Source organism: Macrobrachium rosenbergii, chromosome 46, assembly GCF_040412425.1.
Source record: "Macrobrachium rosenbergii isolate ZJJX-2024 chromosome 46, ASM4041242v1, whole genome shotgun sequence".
NCBI lineage: Eukaryota > Metazoa > Arthropoda > Malacostraca > Decapoda > Palaemonidae > Macrobrachium > Macrobrachium rosenbergii.
In genome coordinates this window covers 53,542,673-53,562,731 of record NC_089786.1, presented here as the reverse complement: position 1 = coordinate 53,562,731, position 20,059 = coordinate 53,542,673, and the positions used below count along the sequence as shown (strand labels likewise).

The 20,059-nt window shown below is 36.5% G+C and overlaps 1 protein-coding gene across 19 annotated transcripts in view; it reads right to left on the bottom strand.

Moving 5' to 3' along the window:
• SLO2 (slowpoke 2) overlaps nt 1-20,059 on the bottom strand; it is a 559,700-nt gene that overhangs the window by 13,892 nt on the left and 525,749 nt on the right. For 14 of the 19 annotated variants that reach the window (XM_067089837.1, XM_067089831.1, XM_067089836.1 and 11 more), the window contains 3 exons: nt 18,295-18,321; nt 13,959-14,048; nt 899-998 (listed from right to left, as the gene is read on the bottom strand). In XM_067089837.1, the coding sequence (XP_066945938.1) occupies nt 899-998; nt 13,959-14,048; nt 18,295-18,321 (217 nt within the window). Of the gene's footprint in view, nt 1-898; nt 999-12,716; nt 12,795-13,958; nt 14,049-18,294; nt 18,322-20,059 lie in introns of all 19 variants that reach the window. The other 5 variants (XM_067089835.1, XM_067089838.1, XM_067089847.1 and 2 more) reach the window with 3 other exon arrangements.

Genomic DNA, 20,059 nt, shown 5'->3' with positions numbered 1-20,059 from the left:
ACAGATTTTGACATTTTGTTATTTCTGAAAGCATTCTCATGTTAACTGAGTGACAGAGTCTATCAATGGACAATTTTCAGTATGAATTTGCATATGCATGCTCTTAAACAAGTGCAGACAAATACATACACATTGTAAATCTATATAAATATATCTATATATATAAACATACATATATCTAATATAGGGAACCCATAAAAACGCCAAAATGTAGAAAGTTGGTGCTATATTTCAGAGACAGTTGGTCTCTGAAATATAAAACCAACTTTCTACATTTTGGCATTTTTGTGGGCTTATTATATTAGATGGAATTCTGTTTTAACAGAAAATATTTCACAGACATACATATATGTATACACACATATATATATACATATATATATACACATATATATAAATGAATTACATTCACATTAAATTATTTGAAATTGAAAGACAAGTCAACAATGACAAAATTTCTAAATCAAGATAAACATATGCAAAAAAAAATAATCTATAATATATATACATTTCATGGCAAACGCATCATCATAATATTGAGATATTCCCAACCTAATGGATTAATTACGATGAGAAAATATTAGCTTAAAAAATTTTTAATCGTTGATTTTCTAAGATAAAATTTTTATTTTTAAGTGGTCTGATATATATTTGATACTGATTTAAATTATTAAGTAAATCTGAATATATGATATGAATGATAAGAAGTTGCAATCACAGGAGAGAGAGAGAGAGAGAGAGAGAGAGAGAGAGAGAGAGAGAGAGAGAGAGAGAGAGAGAGAGAGAGAGAAGCATCCAATGAAACCTGTAGGAAATCCCTAGACCGAAAGTACTACTGACCTCACCCACAAAACTTAAATAAAAACCGCCCTAAAAGAAAAAAAATTCGGCAACTCACCCAGGCTCTGCATCCTCGACCTGACCAACTGAGCGATCTCCGCCCTCTCGATCAGGTTGCTGTGGCCCTCCTTCGGGTCATCCGAAATGTTGAGGGAGAACTGGAAAAACAACCCACAAAAAAAACTGTGCGCATTTATGGTCGTCTGGGAAGGTGTGGGAAAATAACAGACCGAGGAGAGATTTATCTTTGTTATCATTATTAATGTTTCTCTTTAAAAAACCTGTCTGTCCATCGAACTGTACTCTTTTTAAGATTCATATATAAAAGGGATGTATACTAAAGTACTGATCATTTTCCAACTGTTTGGTGGGCAAACTGGTACGTCATACGACGTACCCAGGTGCCAAGACCCAGGGGGGGCATTTAGAATCAGCAGGTCATGAGGGGTTAAGAGAATGTTAAGGGGTGAACTACCATTCTATCTGCACAAAAAATTAGAATAAAGTTGGTATATTCAATCCTGGGGATATTAAGAGCAATTGCATGGCAAATCATTTATGGTGCGGTTTCTCTACAGAGTTTGGGGCTGACTAAATGATAAAGGAAGACTGAGATATTCAAAAAGATTGGTAACTGTACAATGGAACAATATTTTTGTATAATGAACATGTTCATAAAGATCGAATTGTACTCTGATAAATATATATACATTTGTGCATTTCTGTGTATATATATATATATATATATATATATATATATATATATATATATATATATATATATATATATATATATATATATATATGTAAAGGTAAGCTTCCATACTTTGCATACATCAACTCAAATTAGGTATCTCTTCCACATTGGTAAGGTGAAACCTCAAGATATTCCTGTGAAGTAGGAGAAAAAATTGATAAAAAATCAAAACTACAATAATAATAATAATAATAATAATAATAATAATAATAATAATAATAATAATATTTAAAACAACAGTAAAACTAATGTAAATTCAGCCTAAAGTCTTCTTTCCACAGAAGAAAATTATCCACCTCACAATCCACAAAAGATCAAACTCCATAGATGAAACTGCAATTTACAAAAACAAAACCAAACAAACAAATAAAAAAAAAAGGTCTAGGTAGAAGTATTCATAACACTTTAAAGAAAAGCCTTACGTTTACAACTTTATATAATCCTTACAACTTTATTAAAAAAAAAATAAGCTGTCTTGAACAAACAAAACCTTGTAAGATTTTTTTGTCCAACAGAATTTGAGAAAAAAAAAAAGTTTTTATAAGATGGTCTTGCAAACAGTTATAGCCTTATTTGGAACGAGGGGTGGTCTAATCTACACTGGCATCTCAACTACAGTCAACACAGACGAGCAAAAACACTGCAGATCATAGCAATGGCAAAAAGGCACTTTAGACAAAAAAAAAATTAATGCTCACACTGAAGAACAACAATGAATACACTGCCTGAGACACAGAACTACTCTGACAAAGCAAGGACACTACTGGGTTGACACTGACGTGCAGTATTGGTTGGTACTTACCTCTGGGATACTGATTACACTGATTGCCATGTCCTCTGTTGGGACGCTGCTGGCCAATAGTGGGATATTGGTGGCCATGTCTCATATAAAATGTAAAATTTAACCTTCGTGGATTTTCAGGTTTTTATCAGAGGTTCGCGATTACGACAATATTATTATATATCACTAACTAGAATTTTTGGCAATTTGTCATGATGGTCTGACAGTTTCTGTATGGAAAGTGTCTTTGTTGTATAAGTAATGATTTTCATGTTTGTGTACACACGTCTAGAACACAAAATAATTTAATGCATTATATATCAACAGACTGATAAATAGATAACATAATATAAATAAACAGATATAAATAAACACAAGGAAATGCAAACAAGTTCTGTAAACAACAGAAACACAGGATAAAATAAAAAAATAAAAAATACAAATAATTTGTCATAAGAAGCGACATGACAGAAACAAGTTAAAAAATGCGCAGAAGTTTCTTCGGCGCAATCTAGTTTTCTGTACAGCCGCTACAGCGTATGATCAAGGCCACCCAAAATAGATCTGTCTTTCGGTGGTCTCGGTCTAAAGCTGTATGAGCAGCAGCCCATAAAACTATAACCACGGTCCGGTGATGGCCTATCCTATATTGTTGCCAGAAGCACGATTATGGCTAACTTTAATCTTAAATAAAATAAAAACCACTGAGGCTGGAGGGCTGCAATTTCATATGTCTGATAATTGGAGGGTGGGTGATCAACATACCAATATGCAGCCCTCTAGCCTCAGTAGTTTTTAAGATTTGAAGGCGGACAGAAAAAGTGTGGACAGAAAAAAGTGCGGACAGAAAAAAGTGCGGACAGAAAAAGTGCGGACGGGCAGACAAAGCCGGCACAACAGTTTTCTTTTACAGAAAGCTAAAAGCGATAGAGAGTTCTACCACCAGGAAATCCTAAGAATAATGGGCATTCGAGCTTCCTGATTAATATTCAGAAGAATGCGGGAAACAAAAACTTCCCTATGAAAGCTCAAAATAACAACTGTGCCTCTCAAACTTCCCTCTAAAAGCTCTAAAGGGGGGCTAACTTCCCCATCAAAGCTCAAAAGGGTAAGTGAGACACTCAAACTTCCCTATAAAAGCTCTAAAGGGGGGCTAACTTCCCTATCAAAGCTCTAAAGAATAAGAGATACTCAGACTTCCCCTGAAGAATAAAGGAGACACTCAAAATTTCTTGGAAAATATTTTCCTAGCTAAAAATATTATTAACCAGGTTCATCGTCTGAATGTGTTCCCACTATCTAAACCATACAGAAGAAATCTGATACAAAGCTCTTAAAAGCAAGGTATCAGCAGGTATAACTCCACCTGGCATCATTTACTTACAAACAGTCTGAACTCAGTGAAGACGCAAATGCTTCCCTAAAATAGAAGACTGCAGTATCTGCAAAAATACAAAACTGAGAAAAATGGTAGATACTCCCTTGCCTTACTACTGATTTTGCAGATACTGCAACTGGGACCCCCTAAATACTCGTGGAAAGCACTGAAGAATCATTCTGAAACTGCATTAACTTGTGTATTAGAGTTTCACGAGCCCAATAAGTGGCATATCTCAATTTGGAAAATTTTGCTGATAATGCAGTTTTTCATTTTAGGGCAGAATGGATGTCACTTAAAAATGGCTAATAATTAGCTTCCCATGCTAGTATAAGGCTATTTTACCCCTATTTTACCCAACAATAACAAGGTAACGACACTTGCCAATGGACAATTGAAGTGATGAATTTCTCCATGTCAAGAAATCTTGATATAAGATAAGAGAAGCAAAAAAAAAGTTCTCTATACTGTTATATGAGTTGTATAGAAATCCATAAGTAAAGAACACTGTATTAATTAAAAAACTGCCCATTTACTGATAGTGAATATGCCACAGACAACAAGCAGCAATGTAATAAAGAAATTAAAATAGTGAAACCAGGAGTTGGAATAGTAAGATTCAAAAGGAAGTCTTTAGTAACAAACTATACATGAGACCATCATGTATAATTTTCATAACCACCTCTGGTAACAAACGACAGAGAAAATGTGCAGTAAAACGTCTGGTGTACTACATAAAATAATGAAGAAAAAATACAAAAATCAATATCTGTATATAAAATGGATGTATTTTCCAGTGTATACCCTTGTGTGTTTCTATATTTTCCAGTGTATACCCTCGTGTGTTTTTAAGTGTTGATCCGACAAGCCTCATCTGAGACGATGGCATGTATATTGTCATTCATTGTACCTGGAATGCCTTAGACAAGAGGACTCCTAGGGGGCACTAGATTTTACAAGGCGTTCAGCATTAGAAGGGCATCTCGCCACAAAAAATTTTTTGAGTTATAAGCCATCAAAGTTTTGTAAATTCAAGCTGCTATAATTTCTTTATTTTTCAAGATACAAAGTTGAATTTTGAATGGGATGAAGTATTTGCAATCAGGAATAGAATAGTATGCATAAAATAGTTATAGTTCAACCCAATCCCGTTCTTGGGAAAAAAGAGATTATTTTAAAGCTGATCAGGCGAAAGGCTCCATTTTCAAAAGTTGGGGCCAGAGGCCCTTCTAATGCTAGACGCCTGAAAGTAAAACTCGTCATGTGTGTTCTAAATAGTGCATCAGTGTATTCCTCTTTCTGAAAAATTACTTAAAACCTCCTTTCACAGATTAAATATTGTAACTCTTGAGTTAACATGTTCCAACTCTTTACTGGCTTCAATTGTTTTGCTCTTCAGATTCATAGCCAGCCAGGTCTTGCGTAGGTGTCATACCCTAATTGCCAGTTTCAAAGTCTTTTCTCTGTCTTCAGAAGCTAAGCTACTTGTGATTTGCAGGTATGTTTTGTGTCCTGGCAAAAAATCAGTTCCGAAGTTCCATGTTTTTTTTTTGTCATATCTACAGCTTCAACATATTTTTTCTTTTTACCTGAAACAAAGGTTTTCACTGCTGCTCACTTTCTGAGTAACATTTAGACTTACTGACGGTTTCAAATGGGCACTTCTTTGTCTTCTGAGGCAAATCTTATCATAACCCAAGGCTAAGGTTTATACACTCTAACTTACCATGAGTTTTAAACGGACCTTTATTTCTCTGTCCTTTGAAGCAAAGCCTGGGACAGAAGTTGAGGGCAAGGTCTGACAGTAGGGCTTACCTTTTTTTAAAAACTTCTTTTTTCACACAAAACGACCATTGATCTTAAGATATGACCCTTTTTTTTGCATGATCTGTTTCAGAGGGAATACTCCAACGGCTGCGAAATGTCGCCATTTTTTATATAAAAAAATGTTTCAGCCTATCTAAGAAAAAATCAAAAATTCAAAACAACAGCAGACATCAGTGGGAACTATCATAAAATTTTAAACATGACCACTTACCATGAATTCCTTCAGATATACCGTTATGAAAAATCTTATTTCCTGTACAGACTACCTCAGAAACATCATTACTTTCTGGATGCTTAAGCGTTAATACTTCAACTTTCACGAAAGAAAAAGACAATTGTCAAATTGACCTCTGAAATCGGTCTCTGCAGAAATCCTACATCAGTAAAATGAAGACAATTCTTTTAGTTTTTTGGTTCCCAACATTTTCAAAAATGAAAGACAATGTAAACGACTACATATATTGAAATTTCTATTGAAATCTACAATAAACTCTACATTATTCAAATATATCTCACTCAGTCACTTGCCTAATGCGAGTGCTGTCTGGTTCAGAACCAAAGATATCATGAATGAAATTTTACTTTGTACACTGCCAATAAAATCTATACTCGTGATATGATACTCATTCTAGTGGGATTCTGAAACAGTACATGTACTTAGGCTTCATTGATCTATGGTCAAAAACAGCAAAATAATATATCAAAAAGTCTAAATTACGAGATAAAAAAAATTCTGAAATCAAAGCTTCAGAATGTCACAAATGATTACGGGGTTGGATTTTCAAAAATACGTCATAAGTGATCCTAAAGGATATTGAGACTTCCTTTAAAAATTAAAAATACGTCATTAGAAGTCATGAAGACATATCCTGAAATCAAATAATCACTGCAAATCTTATCTATTTTGTTCCTACTAAGTGATGGCCACGTACAACTGGCGTTACTTCCCCTACAAGACAATACATATCAATCATCAAAGAATTTTCGAGAGACACCCTTTATAAAAGTTACAACAGTTTATATAATAAACCTTAATGTATAGAAATTATAAATTAAAAAAACTATATAACAACTTAGAATGTAGAAACACACTGACATTTTGAGCAGAAATGTTCTCAGTAACTCTAAGGTAATATAAAGTCTTCATGCACTTGGGTACCCTGGAAATCTATACATGATCTCAGAGAGAGAAAGAGAGAGAGAGGAAATGCAGGCTGTGACAGCTCTGAAAGTCTTTGGAAATCCACATATGCAGTACTGGTTGCCTAGAGAAAAGATACATTGTTTATAAAAAAAGACTCAGCCAGGCTCTCTGTGCCAGCTCAAGGGGAGGAAGGATTCTGTTTGCAGACAAAACTGAGATTATATCTTTGGGAAAGTTAAAGTGTATTCACCGAGGAAGCACCAGTACCATAACACTGCCCTATGCAAAAAATGCAAAACAGATGCAGCAAAAACTTGCCATTAAGTGGGACAAGAGAAATTTATGTAATTCGTCAAAATTCTTACTTGTATCACTGTACAGTAGTCTGCTAAAGTTCCATGAGAGGCCATCTTAGAAAAAGGGAATTTTGTAAGCAAATATCTACACCAACTTGATATAAAACTGTATTTTGATGGTGACAGTTCCTGTTGAAAGAACTGAGGAGTTATAAACCAATATAAAACATATATTTCAGTGTAAATAAAGAGTCATGGCACTTGAAAATTGTGTGTCCTAAGGGGTACATACTCAATGTGGTAACTGCTGCACATTACACAAGCACAAAATTCTGTTCAAAGACAACTGCACTTTGGCAGTGAATCGGATTCAGAGTTTATCTACCTGCAGAGAGTGAAAGGCTTTGGACAAAATAGTTAAATAGATATACTGTAAGGCTACTTTAAACTATATTGCTATAATAAGAAAGATAGCAGGAATTGCAAATTACGTGAAAGTTGCTAGGCCCACAAGAAAATTTCTCCAGGTCAACACAGTTTCATTTGCTTGGTGTAATATAGGACATTTATAGGTTCTATGCCATGTTACTTTTCAAGAAACAGGGGCCAATGATGGTAATTCGACCTCAAGTAAGATTTTGAGGATACCTCGTGTAGAAGACTAATCAGTGTCTGCCACCATACAATTTTAGCTCGCCATACAAAAACTGGACCATGAAACAATTTTTGACAAGTAAAAACAAATATTGGATCTGTAAGGGTTTAGTTTTAGTTTGCAAAGCAAAAAAACTGGACCACAAAACAATTTTTGACAGGCAGAAACAACCCTGTATCTGTAAGGGTTCCATGATGCTTCCTCCCCTTGTACTGGTCGAAAAAACTGAGCCACAGTTCCTCACTTAAGTGGCCATGGTATACAGCCACGTAAAAATCTGGCATCGGAAGGGGGAGAATACAGAACATTTAAAATGTCATCCATGATCTGTAACCTACTAATTATAACCATGACGACGCATTGCACTGGCTAGGGTCACCTTGCGATGGAAGTAATAGGGAGCATGATAGCCAAAAATGTTGGGGGGTTTTGGGGGGGGAGCAATAGGGAGCTTTCCAGACTGTCAAAGGGCAAACAAGGTCATGTCAAGGGTGTCAAAGGGGGCTAGCAGTGAACTGCATCTAGCCAATCCTCCCAATTCATGGGGGTCTTTTTGGAGGGGGGAGGGGGAGGTCAGGAGAAGAGTAAATTGAATCACGACACACACATTCTGTTCTTTACTTACTCGGCAGATCAATGATTTTAATTTTGGCCATAAGGTGTTTGCAGTGATTTAAAAGACAAGGAAGGTTGTCAGATGGTGGAGAATTCCATTTCTCGGCTGATGTATAGACTGTCAGGCCGAGTAATAGTAATCTTAGCTTGAGAATTAGTTTTAACCTTATGGATACTTACAGACTAAAATAGTTTGAGCCTTGATATTGCAAGATTGAAAATGTTTATCTAGTGTTTTAAGTCTTCAATTATTGCATATTTATAATTCACTTGGGGGATTTTCAGGGCATCAAATACCGCATTTACTTCCTATTCATTAGAATTCATGGGATTGTAATTTAAATATGAAATGTTGAGGGCATATTTTCAAACAACCTATATAGAAGCAGAGTCTCTTAGCTAGGATCAGCATAAAACGTTCCAGGGTGATTCATGTCAGTTTAGGCTGAAAAAATTGACTGAACTTTCTACGTTACAGAAGAGAGATGTTAAGTCTCATAAACTATACTTTATTTGTGATGTTAATTATCTTAATTAACCGTCCTTCCTGTAGCTTTTGGTTCATAGAACAGCCTTATCATGCTCTTAAGTTATCATGTAGAAGAGTCAGGTAACTGTTAGAGGCTTAGCTTACACGGTATTCTTCAGTGAAGACTACAAAGGTTTTAAATGTGAATTGCCTGCAGTGAAAATTGTTTCAGGGGGTAGCTATGCCAAAATGTGTCTATATATATATTTTTTTCAGAATGTGATTAGTCCACTGTATATATATATATATATATATATATATATATATATATATATATATATATATATATATATATATATATATATATATATATATATATATATATGTATATTTATACATGTATATATATATATATATATATATATATATATATATATATATATATATATATATATATATATATATATACATATATACAGTGGACTAATCACATTCTGAAAATACACTACGAAAACCAAGAACTTGGGCTTCCTCCATGCCTCTTCATATGTACCTTAAATTCCATGCGCATATAAAATACACATTTTATCAATGTTTAGTTATGTATGCATAGTACGGGCAGATAGCAAAACCAGGCATTTCACGAACTGCCTGAAATTTCAGGCAGGTGGTGAAGTGCACTTAAGAGACATTTGATCCCCCCAGGGATAGTGCTAAACACGGCGAAGTATATTTGACCACCCAGGGGCTAGTACTGAACATGGCGAAACAGTGTAGGTGAGTCACTTTTTTGCCATGTTTAATATTAGGCGCTGGGGAGGATCAAATGTCACTAGCTGCATTTCACTATATGCTCATAACATATATATAAATAGGAAAACTTATGAATTACATAGGACCTAATCTGGGGTGAATATGCTGATCCTAGGGAAGATGCCTCCTTATAATACCAATAATAAATGACACACCAGAATCAGCTGAAAAGGATGAGGCTGAATATAACTTTTGTATGCAGTCCTGTTGAAAAACAGTTATTATTCTATGTTGCATTAAATAGTGTGACATTTTACTTGTGAGTTAGATGCAACAAATATAAAGAAATACTGTGTGCTTTATAAGTAAGTGAACAAAAGTTCTACCATGATGATCATGTACATTCATTGCCCAAAACTCTGTGCGTGATTGTGCACTTCTGGAGATCTGGAAAAGTTCAGTTTTTCTTCAGCGGTTAACCTGTTCTCTACAGGAAATGTAAGTATACTGATTTAAAAACTGTGGTCCTAAGGTTATTATTCTACGTATGCTTAATATCCTACTCTAGAAGCATCAAACTAGGTTTACTCAGAAAGTCAAAAAACTACAAAATCATCCCTAGCAAACTCATACCCTTTACCTGTACCAGGATTATTACACAGAGTGAGGGCTAGGCAAGACTGTCAGGCTCAAAATTCATACTTGACTAATCTGATTTACGTAACGGGACCAAGCCACGACCTTCCTGATATTCTGACAGTGGTCATAACTAGGGACAAAATTCTTCAGGTATGGAATGAGAGTTGTGAAGCACTTGGATGTGTGCGTGTTGTATTGGTGGAATTAAGTAGTATGTGGTTATGCTAATTAGTTAACAAAATATGGTGGTTGTTGGACTTTTGTAATCTGAATGAGCTTCCTAGGGCTGTTTACATGGCCTAGATAAGCAGTGTGACTAATTGCTTGACTTAATATTGCTGTGGAAGGGTATTTGCAGATGAGTGTGGTATTACTATTTACAGTTTTTGAGAGTCTTGAAGTTACTTGAACAACCTGAATAAATGCTGTGTGAGTATTTATAGAACCTGGGTAAATACCGTGTGGGTGTTGATGGAACCTGAGTAAATGTTGTGTGGGTATTGATGGAACCTGAGTAAATGTTGTGTGGGTATTTATAGAACCTGAGTCAATGCTGTGTAGGTATTTACAGAACCTGGGTAAATGTTGTGTCAGTATTTATATAGGCTGCAGGGAACACACCTTGCAACCTGTCCACAAAAGTGAGGACTGACGCTAAGAAAAAGTACGATTTACACGTTTAGATGCTTTCCATAATTTTCACATCATACAAGAGGTGGGAAATTTACTTTCTGTATACAGAGTTGTAGAAGGGCTGTTTCAATTGCCAGATCAATATCATAATGTTTAGGTAATCTAAATGAGTGCTGTAGGTCTGCATATATAATATCAGGAGTAAGCTAGGAGTCCTTAGAGACAGCAGATTTCTAAGGAATGCAGACCAATTATCAAGTAGACAGACATGACCCTAGTTTTGAGACAGCGCCCAACTGGTCATTATAAGAGCATCGCCTCTGTGTGAACTTTGCAAAGCACACTTGTCCTTCTCACTGAAACTGTTACATCCCATCACTCTTCTTGCTATTACTACTTGTTCCTGGCTTGTTAACTCTGCTCTCTCTTGTGTTATCTAGAGAACTATGGTAGCTACACCAATCAGGGTTCATGAGATTGTCTATCATTAGCAGTTTGTAATCATTAGGTGCTTTAGTTATTTCTTCGTGTTGTTCTTTACGTAAACTAGATTTTAACATCTGTTTCAGTATGTTCTAATCTGTTACACTGTATTATCACATTTGTAAAGACCTGGCATTGTCATTTATATTGCAAATGGATCTAAAATGGGAGCAGCAAGGTGCGGCTTGGTCCCCTATTTCTAGATTATACAAAACAGCTTAAGAAAAGCAATCATACATTTGTCAAAACTGCATACATTATAGGTGAGTACTTTACCGTATATATACATTTTTTATATATACTGTGTAGAGTAAATGTACACAAACAGTACATTATGCATTCCCATACACTAAGCATATATACTTTAAGTGTAGATACATAGGCAGATAAAGTATCTAATTAACAATACAACTTTCTTTTGTATGCAGAAGCACTTACAATCTCATACTCAAAACTCACACACATACGCACACTAGAGTCTTTCCACTCTCTGTATACTTATTCACTACTATTATTTAAGGTCTTCAACAAAAGTCAGTAAAAAGCCTGCCTGCGAGATCTACCGTATTACATCTTTCTTACCAAACATGAGTTTAATGCACACCAGTATTTAAAGAGACAATCCAAGCGATTAACGTTAGTCCTGCTTTAGAAGCCAACACACATGCACTAGACTTTCACAGTTTAGGATTTTAAGGATCTATAGCCTCCTGTGCTTTAAGATTGAAAAACTGGAGATACCTTACACTTGGTCTTAAGTATTCCTCTGTTGTACAGGGTCAGTCACAACCACCACTGAGACTTGCAATAAACCTAGGGTGATCGGCAGTAAACTCTCTATGTTTTTCATCTATGTTCTTAAGTGGTTCTTGATACAAATCTACAGTATAAGATGAAGCAACTAGTTTGGTGTTATTTCCAACCATTACTTGAAAGATTTGGTTCAAGCTACTGAATCGTAATCTGCCCTGCTGATTATTATGACTAGAAAGTAAGAAAAAAAAAGAGAATAAAGATCCCTCAAGATAATTCAGTGTGCAGCATCAAGGCACCTGTGAGGAGTGTCATTTTGTAGGTGGATCAGGTCAAGAGGCTACTTGGTCTACTCAGTGAGCGGTAACCCAAGAAGCACTACTCCACCGCTACCCTCTGGCTCCCAGGAAGGAGCGAGCACACGGCCGCCGGCCTGAGGGCGGGCCGCCCTAGGCCTGACGCCGGATGCACCGTCTCCTTCCCAAGGCTTGGTAAGATATCTTTGGCTCCAACTGAACTTGAGAATCACGACTAGTGAATGCGATGCTCACGTTACAATTTCATCGCAAGCAAAGAGGTCAGGACCATGACTCGAAATGATGACGTACACAGATTCTTACCAGAGCCCCAGAGAGCCAAGCTAAAATGTACCTACTAAAGCTATCTATGAAAAGGCTAGGAATTCTTTATTACCTCTGGGTTGAGACTTGCAAATGGGAAATTTGTAAATGCTTCTGCCGATTTCCATAATGCAGGAAACACGGAACATAACTGAAAATAAAGACCCAACAGATGATAAGCGTGGTTACACCGGCTTCCATTGAAAGCATGAGTGTGGGTATGGGAGAAGAAAACAGTAACATACCACCCACCAGCATCACCACCAGCACCACCACCACCACCAACACTACTACACCATCACCAACATCCTTCCTCCACCATACTCACAAAAGGGGCTTTACCTTACCTTTTCCCGAGACGTTTATGACACTTGATTAAGATAGTGGACTGAGCATAAACACAGCTCTCGTGAGGCAAAGGAACTCACACAGTGTGACAGTGCTACGAAAGAAAATGCCAAGTAATGGTAAGCTGTCACGAAGTATATAGGAGAAAAAAATAAGGAGGCGGACATGCAATAGAATAGACCGAGGCATAACAGAGAGATGGATGTTAAGGCAATGCTTCCCCTTCCCCACCCACGCCCACTCGCCCCTGGTTCAAGGTTTACCTTCTAGAGGGCGCGTGTCTACAGTACACCTCTTTCCTCCCCTGGCTTATCAGTAATCATAATATTATGGGTTACATGACGATTAAAAAAAAATCACTAATTACACAGTTAATCACGAACACGAACTTACAATCATCAAAAACCATAAATTTCGTACTTGGCGGAGACTGAGCAAATATGGTGCAGCATAACAGTCTACAAAACTGAGCTAGAATACATAATGTGCAAAACCTAACTCCAGTTTAGCCTGGAGCTTTATATGGCACGATCTCCAATGAAATACACCAATGTAAATAAAGAGAGTAATAAATGATCACAAATAAAAGTATGGGGACGGGCACCTTACAAGACAAAATGTGCAAACCTGCCTCAATCACAGCAGCAGGACGGATGAAGTTTTGCAAAGCCTAGCTGTTAGCTATGAATCACACTCCACCAGATCAAAGGCTTTGAAAAAAAAAAATTAAAACATTTAAAAACTCACAAAAAAAAACAACAAATCCAAGAGAAGACAAAAAAAAAAAAAATCTACCACAAAATCATTCAGCAAAAAACCTGCTGTACAGCAACATGATCTGACAAAAAGGTTAGTATTATTTAAAAAAAAAGGGGGCCAAAAATAAAACGAGGAAAAAAGTTAAACTACACATTGAAGTGTGAAACGGAGCCTTCAGCCGGATCCTCACATTATACAACGAACTTACCATAGAGTTCTTGTTGCTCTGGCATAAGAAACAAGAGGTGGTGTCGTACAAGTGAGAATAGGAATGGCCAATGCCCGAGGCGTCTCCATCCTGGGTAGGTGAGGGAGGAAGGTAATCGGTGAGCTTTCTTTGTGAGGCTGTGTGAGCCGAGGATTATCTCTGTGCTTACAACTGCACGCAACAGTAGTGCTCTTTTTTTTTGCAACTTTCCTGATTGCAAAAAAAAAAAAAAAAAAAATCCTACCTTCTGTGACACACTATGCATCACCTCCTACCATCAATGATTTAAGAGTTAAGCAACTGACATGCCATTTGGTCCATGATTTTATTAGCAACTCTTGGAGTGATCAGTTTTAGATGAGCTACTTTACTAAAAGCAAAATGAAAGCAAGTATTTTAACATATGTACATCTCTCGTTGAAAAACTTTACAGTGAGAGAGAGTGAGAGAGAGAGGATGACTACAGACTGAAATTGAGGAAGTACATTATTTAAAAAGGCCTAAGCAAAGGTTTGGAAGACATTACAAAAACTAGCAGACTGCACAAAGTTTTTGGTGAAGAGGTTTCTAAGATGAAGGTATGCTAACAGTACTCTTGGTCTAGCTAAGTTGCCTTTATACTGAACTGTCTCTTTAATCTCTCTATAGAGCACTTACATTAAATCTAAATCTTATCTATTAAGTATAGACCTAAGAAGCCTTGACATGATTCATCTAGATCTAGCTGTCTCACCATGCAAAAAATATATCTAGGGCAGCAGCGAGAAGAGATTCAAACAGACAAATGCATTCTCTTGTACTGTCAATTAGCCTTTGCTATAAAAAAGCAATGCTGACTGCAGGCAAGATGTACTGCTCTATCGGCACCCACTACAGTACATTCAAGCCATCTGCTTTCAGGAATGCTAGTTTCAAGTAAAACATTGACACGGCTTAGTTTCTCTGAATTATTTTGGGCACAGACTTGGTAAAAGAAGTTAAAAAGGCTAAGGAAGTGTAAATGGCTTAAGTGTCTGAGAAATATCTCCCCTGTAAAAAGGAAAACTCTTTCTTCAAATAAGGAAAATCCCACTGTGTAGCTAAAGATTGTGAAGAAATGGCAAGTTAAAATTTCACAAAGCCAAACAAAGTAATTATTGTCATATCTGGTGACTGAAGTTACTTTAAGTTTCTTTCCTTAACTTTGCAAATGAACAAGCATTCCCAAGGTCCCCAAATTTCACAACAACCACAATAACTTTGCAAAACTAACTTCCACATTCCTGTTTCATAAGTCTATATTCTCACAAGCTAATCTAGACTCACTGTCAACAACAACAATTCCCTACTAAGTGCAGATAAGACTCACCAAGGCCTATTTTGACACGGAAAAATAATGAGGAATGATCCATGGTGTCTGCTGAGTTTTCACAAATCCCATTATGCAGTGAACGATGAAGAAGATCTCAAAATGAAAATAGCACTTACTGAATTTAATCTATATCTGTGACTTTTTTGGGTATTTGGGTGAGGCAGAGCTGGCGTTAAATATCCGCAGCTGATATCGGTAACTCTAATCATGACTGGCTGAGGCTCACTCAATGGGAGAGGGGTAAAATCTTTCTGGAATGGGAGGGTTGTGAAATCTCAAATGGAAGAACGGTCAAAGTTCTGTGAAAGTGGTCCAATCTTAATGGAAAATTGGTGAAATCTCAATGGATGAGTAGTTTATTCTCAAAGGGAGAGTGGTGAAATTTTAATGGGGTTTGTTGAGTCTCAATAGAAATGGTGAAATCTCACGAAGGGAGGGTTAAAATCTCAATGGGTGAGTAGTGCATTCTCAATGGGGCGTGTGGGGGCAAATAGATGGGGGTGAATCTCAAATAAAAAGTGGTCAAAGGTCAATGGAGGAGTGAAATCTTAATGGGATGGTTGTGAAAAATCAGAAGAAATGGTGAAATCTCAACAGACACCTGTGTCCTTAAGTCCTCTGCAACCCTACACCTAATTATTAGATAAAATTTTTAAGGAAATTACTTACTGTGAGCTTTCTTTATAAAAATATGAATGAAAACTGGTTACTCATCGTTGCAATACTTTCATATTAATTGATCTTCATAATACTAAATGTTTAATTTAGTTCGCCTAGGTTCCTTTCTCACAGAAGTCAAACATCTCAGCTATCGTGTCAGGAATGATAATGATTTCACCATAAAAATGACATTTTAACCAAAAAACTAAACTCCTCTTCAGTATTGATTAGGAGACATGTTCACTGCAACAATATGTTTCAAAACTAGATTTACTCTTCATTGCAGCAAGTGAATACAAAAATAACTTTTACTTGAATCTTGCCTGCAACTAGAATAATATATAAACATACATATCGTCTATACATACGTATGAATAGCTATATCATTGCTATAGAGAGAAACAGCTATAGAAAAACGGAAAACTCAAGATTCAAACAGCCACCCAACATGCAATGCCGAGAGAGCTAAAAAATCTCGCAGTCAGCTGAGACGAAATACCTTACAGTCAAAAATGCCTCACAGTAGTAAGCTGTGCACAAAACGTTTACTTGTGTAAAAAAAGATGAGGTAAAAAAAAGTGCTAATAAAGAGACAACTATAGATTATTCGTCACAATCTTCCATAGCGCATACTTAAAAAAGACATATTCTGCATTGTACGTAACATCAAGGGATGGATGATGACGAGTATAAGTCTGATTATACGTCACATCAAGGGATGGATCTGACGAGTGTAAGTTTGATATACGTCACATCAAGGGGCGGCTCTGACGAGTATAAGTTTGATTATACGTCACATCAAGGGGCGGATACTGACGAGTGTAAGTTTGATATACGTCACATCAAGGGGCGGATACTGACGAGTGTAAGTTTAAACACGTCACATCAAGGGACAGATACTGACGAGTGTCAGTTTAATATACGTCACATCAAGGAGCGGATACTGACGAGTATATAAGTTTAATATACGTCACATCAAGGGACGGATACTGACGAGTATATAAGTTTAATATACGTCAAATTAGGGGACGGATACTGACGATTAAAGACGGATAATGACGAGTAAAAGTTTGAGACAAAAATGTATACACCCGCTTCGCATTTCAGTCCAACATGTGACAATTCAATTCTCCTAAGCTGAAATCCTGTCCTGGAGCAGAGATGTATGAAGGAAATGGAGATTTCCTTGTTGAACGAACTGAAGTTTGTTGAGACTCCATAGAATAGGGACATTTATGCAAATATATCTTGTCTAATTGTTGCTAATACATTTTGAAACTCACTGGTCCCTCGTTCAAACAGATGAAGGGGCTTTGGCGCAGCTAACCATAAATCTTATTGGCAATCGTAAAGTCTTACGGAAGTCTTTATGGAAATTCCAGTTACTTCACTGAATAACTCCTAACAATTCTAAGAAATGATTCTAATACATTCATGCTGTCTTTGCCAGTTCGTTCAAGGATCCTGTTGATTCAAGTTACAGATCACAAACACAAAGATGTTCAGCGTACAGTACTATACTAGTTTTATGTACAAATTATACAATTTTTTTTCCAATGCAAAATGTTGATGTATGTACAGTACACTAAATGATAACACTAAAGACTGTACAAAGGTTGTAATTACTTCTATTTCATGCTCATTAAAATGTTCAATCTAATTACTCGTCATATACATTTCTACACTTCCAATCACTTCGTTCCATACGAATGTACCTTTACGTAAACTGTATATATATACACACAATTCAGCTTCAAGTAAGCTATCATCATGTCCCATGCAAAGAACACTCGGGCTATGTACAGGTGGACCTTGTGTCAAACCAACTGAAGGGAGGATCACAAAACACACAGATGTGAACATCAAAAATTAAAATAAGGCGCCTGCAGCATGACCACATTAATAAAAAAAAAAGAAGTTAAAATCTGCTAATGCTCTGTGAGACCCAACGAGCTGATGATGACCCAACATTAATCAGTGACCCTGAGAGAAGACATTCACCTCCCTACGTAAGATTTCTGAGATGACCCTAGGGTCAGGAGTCTCTATGCTCCCCACGACAGAAACTGACATGCTGGAAAAAAAAACACTCTTTGGAGGATGAACTGTGATATAAATGTTAACCTGCCCACCCCATTCATTCCAAAGCACCTTCTAGCCACGAAGACTATAGTAGTACCAAGGTACAAGTCGAATATCTAGAGGAAAAAAAAAGACTATGACGAAAAGCAAGTTGCACAATGCTACCAGTACAAAAGAAAATGATATCAGACTAGTAACAAAAGCCACTTCAGTCCAAACACGTTAATTTGATACTTTACATACGTCCCAGGTTGAAAATGAATCCATGTGCTGTGGTGTTATAAAGGAGGGTCAAGTTGAGATGGGGCTACCCTTTGATACAGTATTTAAAATAATGCCCTACAGAGTTAGTATACGGTTTTAGGTACAAATAGTAGAAGAATGTTCGACTCTGGGGCTTTCAAAGATAATTTGGGCTTAAAGATTACTCTTAGGATTAAGTTCTACTTGTGATATGTATATGTCAGTTAGACTAATGCACCACCATTCTGGCTACAATACTCTAGATTGAAGATAATCCTTATGTAATATATAAAGATAAATCTAATGAAAATACGACAAAAAATTTCGAGGAAGTGGTTTCTCTGAAAAAAGATAAATGGCTGAAATTTGAAGATCTGAAAAAATCTGGATTCTTACTTATTCTTATGCTATTTTTCCTTAAAGAATAACAACAAAAAACAAACATTCCAGTGTTGAGTCTTATTTACTTCTCTCTCGCTCGTTTGCAAAGAGGTGACCTGAAGAGCCATTAATAAGTCTCCGAAAAAATCTCTTCACATCTAAAAAAAAAAAAGAAACTCAAGGATAATGAAAAAACTCAAACGAAATTTGCAACGTCACTCATACGGCCTACTGTACAAAGCCAAACTCAATGTAAACTGCCCTCTCAATGTACTTCAGACCTACGTAAAGTCAAAATCAGCGAAGGCATGTAAGAGCCGTTTATAAAATGTCTTCAGCTGCTAACAATTTGCAAGAACAGGAACAAAGGCCACAGCCCATAGAGATATGAAAAATCTCTCACAAATGTGCACACAACTTCTGCTCAACTTGACATAAAAGACATCCCTTTCTTTATAAATAGTCGTCATACCTTCTGGTCAAACTCTACCATTCATACATTGCCCTAACAACCTGGTTATCTATTCCGTGCACCAGGAGGCAAGAGTCAAAGAACACAGGAGTGAGACCTTGTCTCAAATTCTATTACCCTCCCTTGGGAATCTGTCACGTCACCCTACACAAGAAAACAATCTGTATTCAGTAGGTATGGTACCTGTACTAACACCTTTTCTGTAATGCAAACCATAATTAATAAATTGGGATTTGTCGTACTGAAATCTAAAACATCTATCCTACTGATGAAATATATTTGTTCATAACTTGTGCTAAAATCCTATTTTCATTGTGAATACCAATTTACTTAGCAGGGGGAGGAAGCAATGGGTGATGAAAATACCTCTATTTTCGAAGAAAAGTTAACAGGAGAGTGAAATACAGAGGAACCATCTTGACAACAATGAGAATACAATAGTCTATAATTTTTATCATTATTATTTTTACTAACAAAGTGGAAACATTTGTACTGAATCAGTCAAAAAGGCCATCAATTTATTAAGAACGATTTTATAAGAGTACAAGAAGAATCATTCAAGAAAGAAGTTTGGGTAAGTGATGCTGACCTTTCCCAGTCACATGTAATGGTAATCTCTCCTGTTGAAGAATAACAGTCAGCCTTTTCGCTTTCATTAAATTCATTGACCTGTTACTTCAACTGGTAAGTAAATCTTGATTGTTCCAATACTTGTATACAGGCAGTCCCTGGGTTGTGGCTGTCTTGGTTTACTGCGTTCCGAGTTTGCGGCGCTTGGCTCACGGCGCCATTAACCTGATTTTTCGGCGTCGATGCCCGGTTTACGGCGCCGTAACTCGGTTTTAAGTTCCGGTTTACGGCAATTTTCACCTTATGGTGCACCACAGGGAGAGGAACCCCTGTCATAAACCA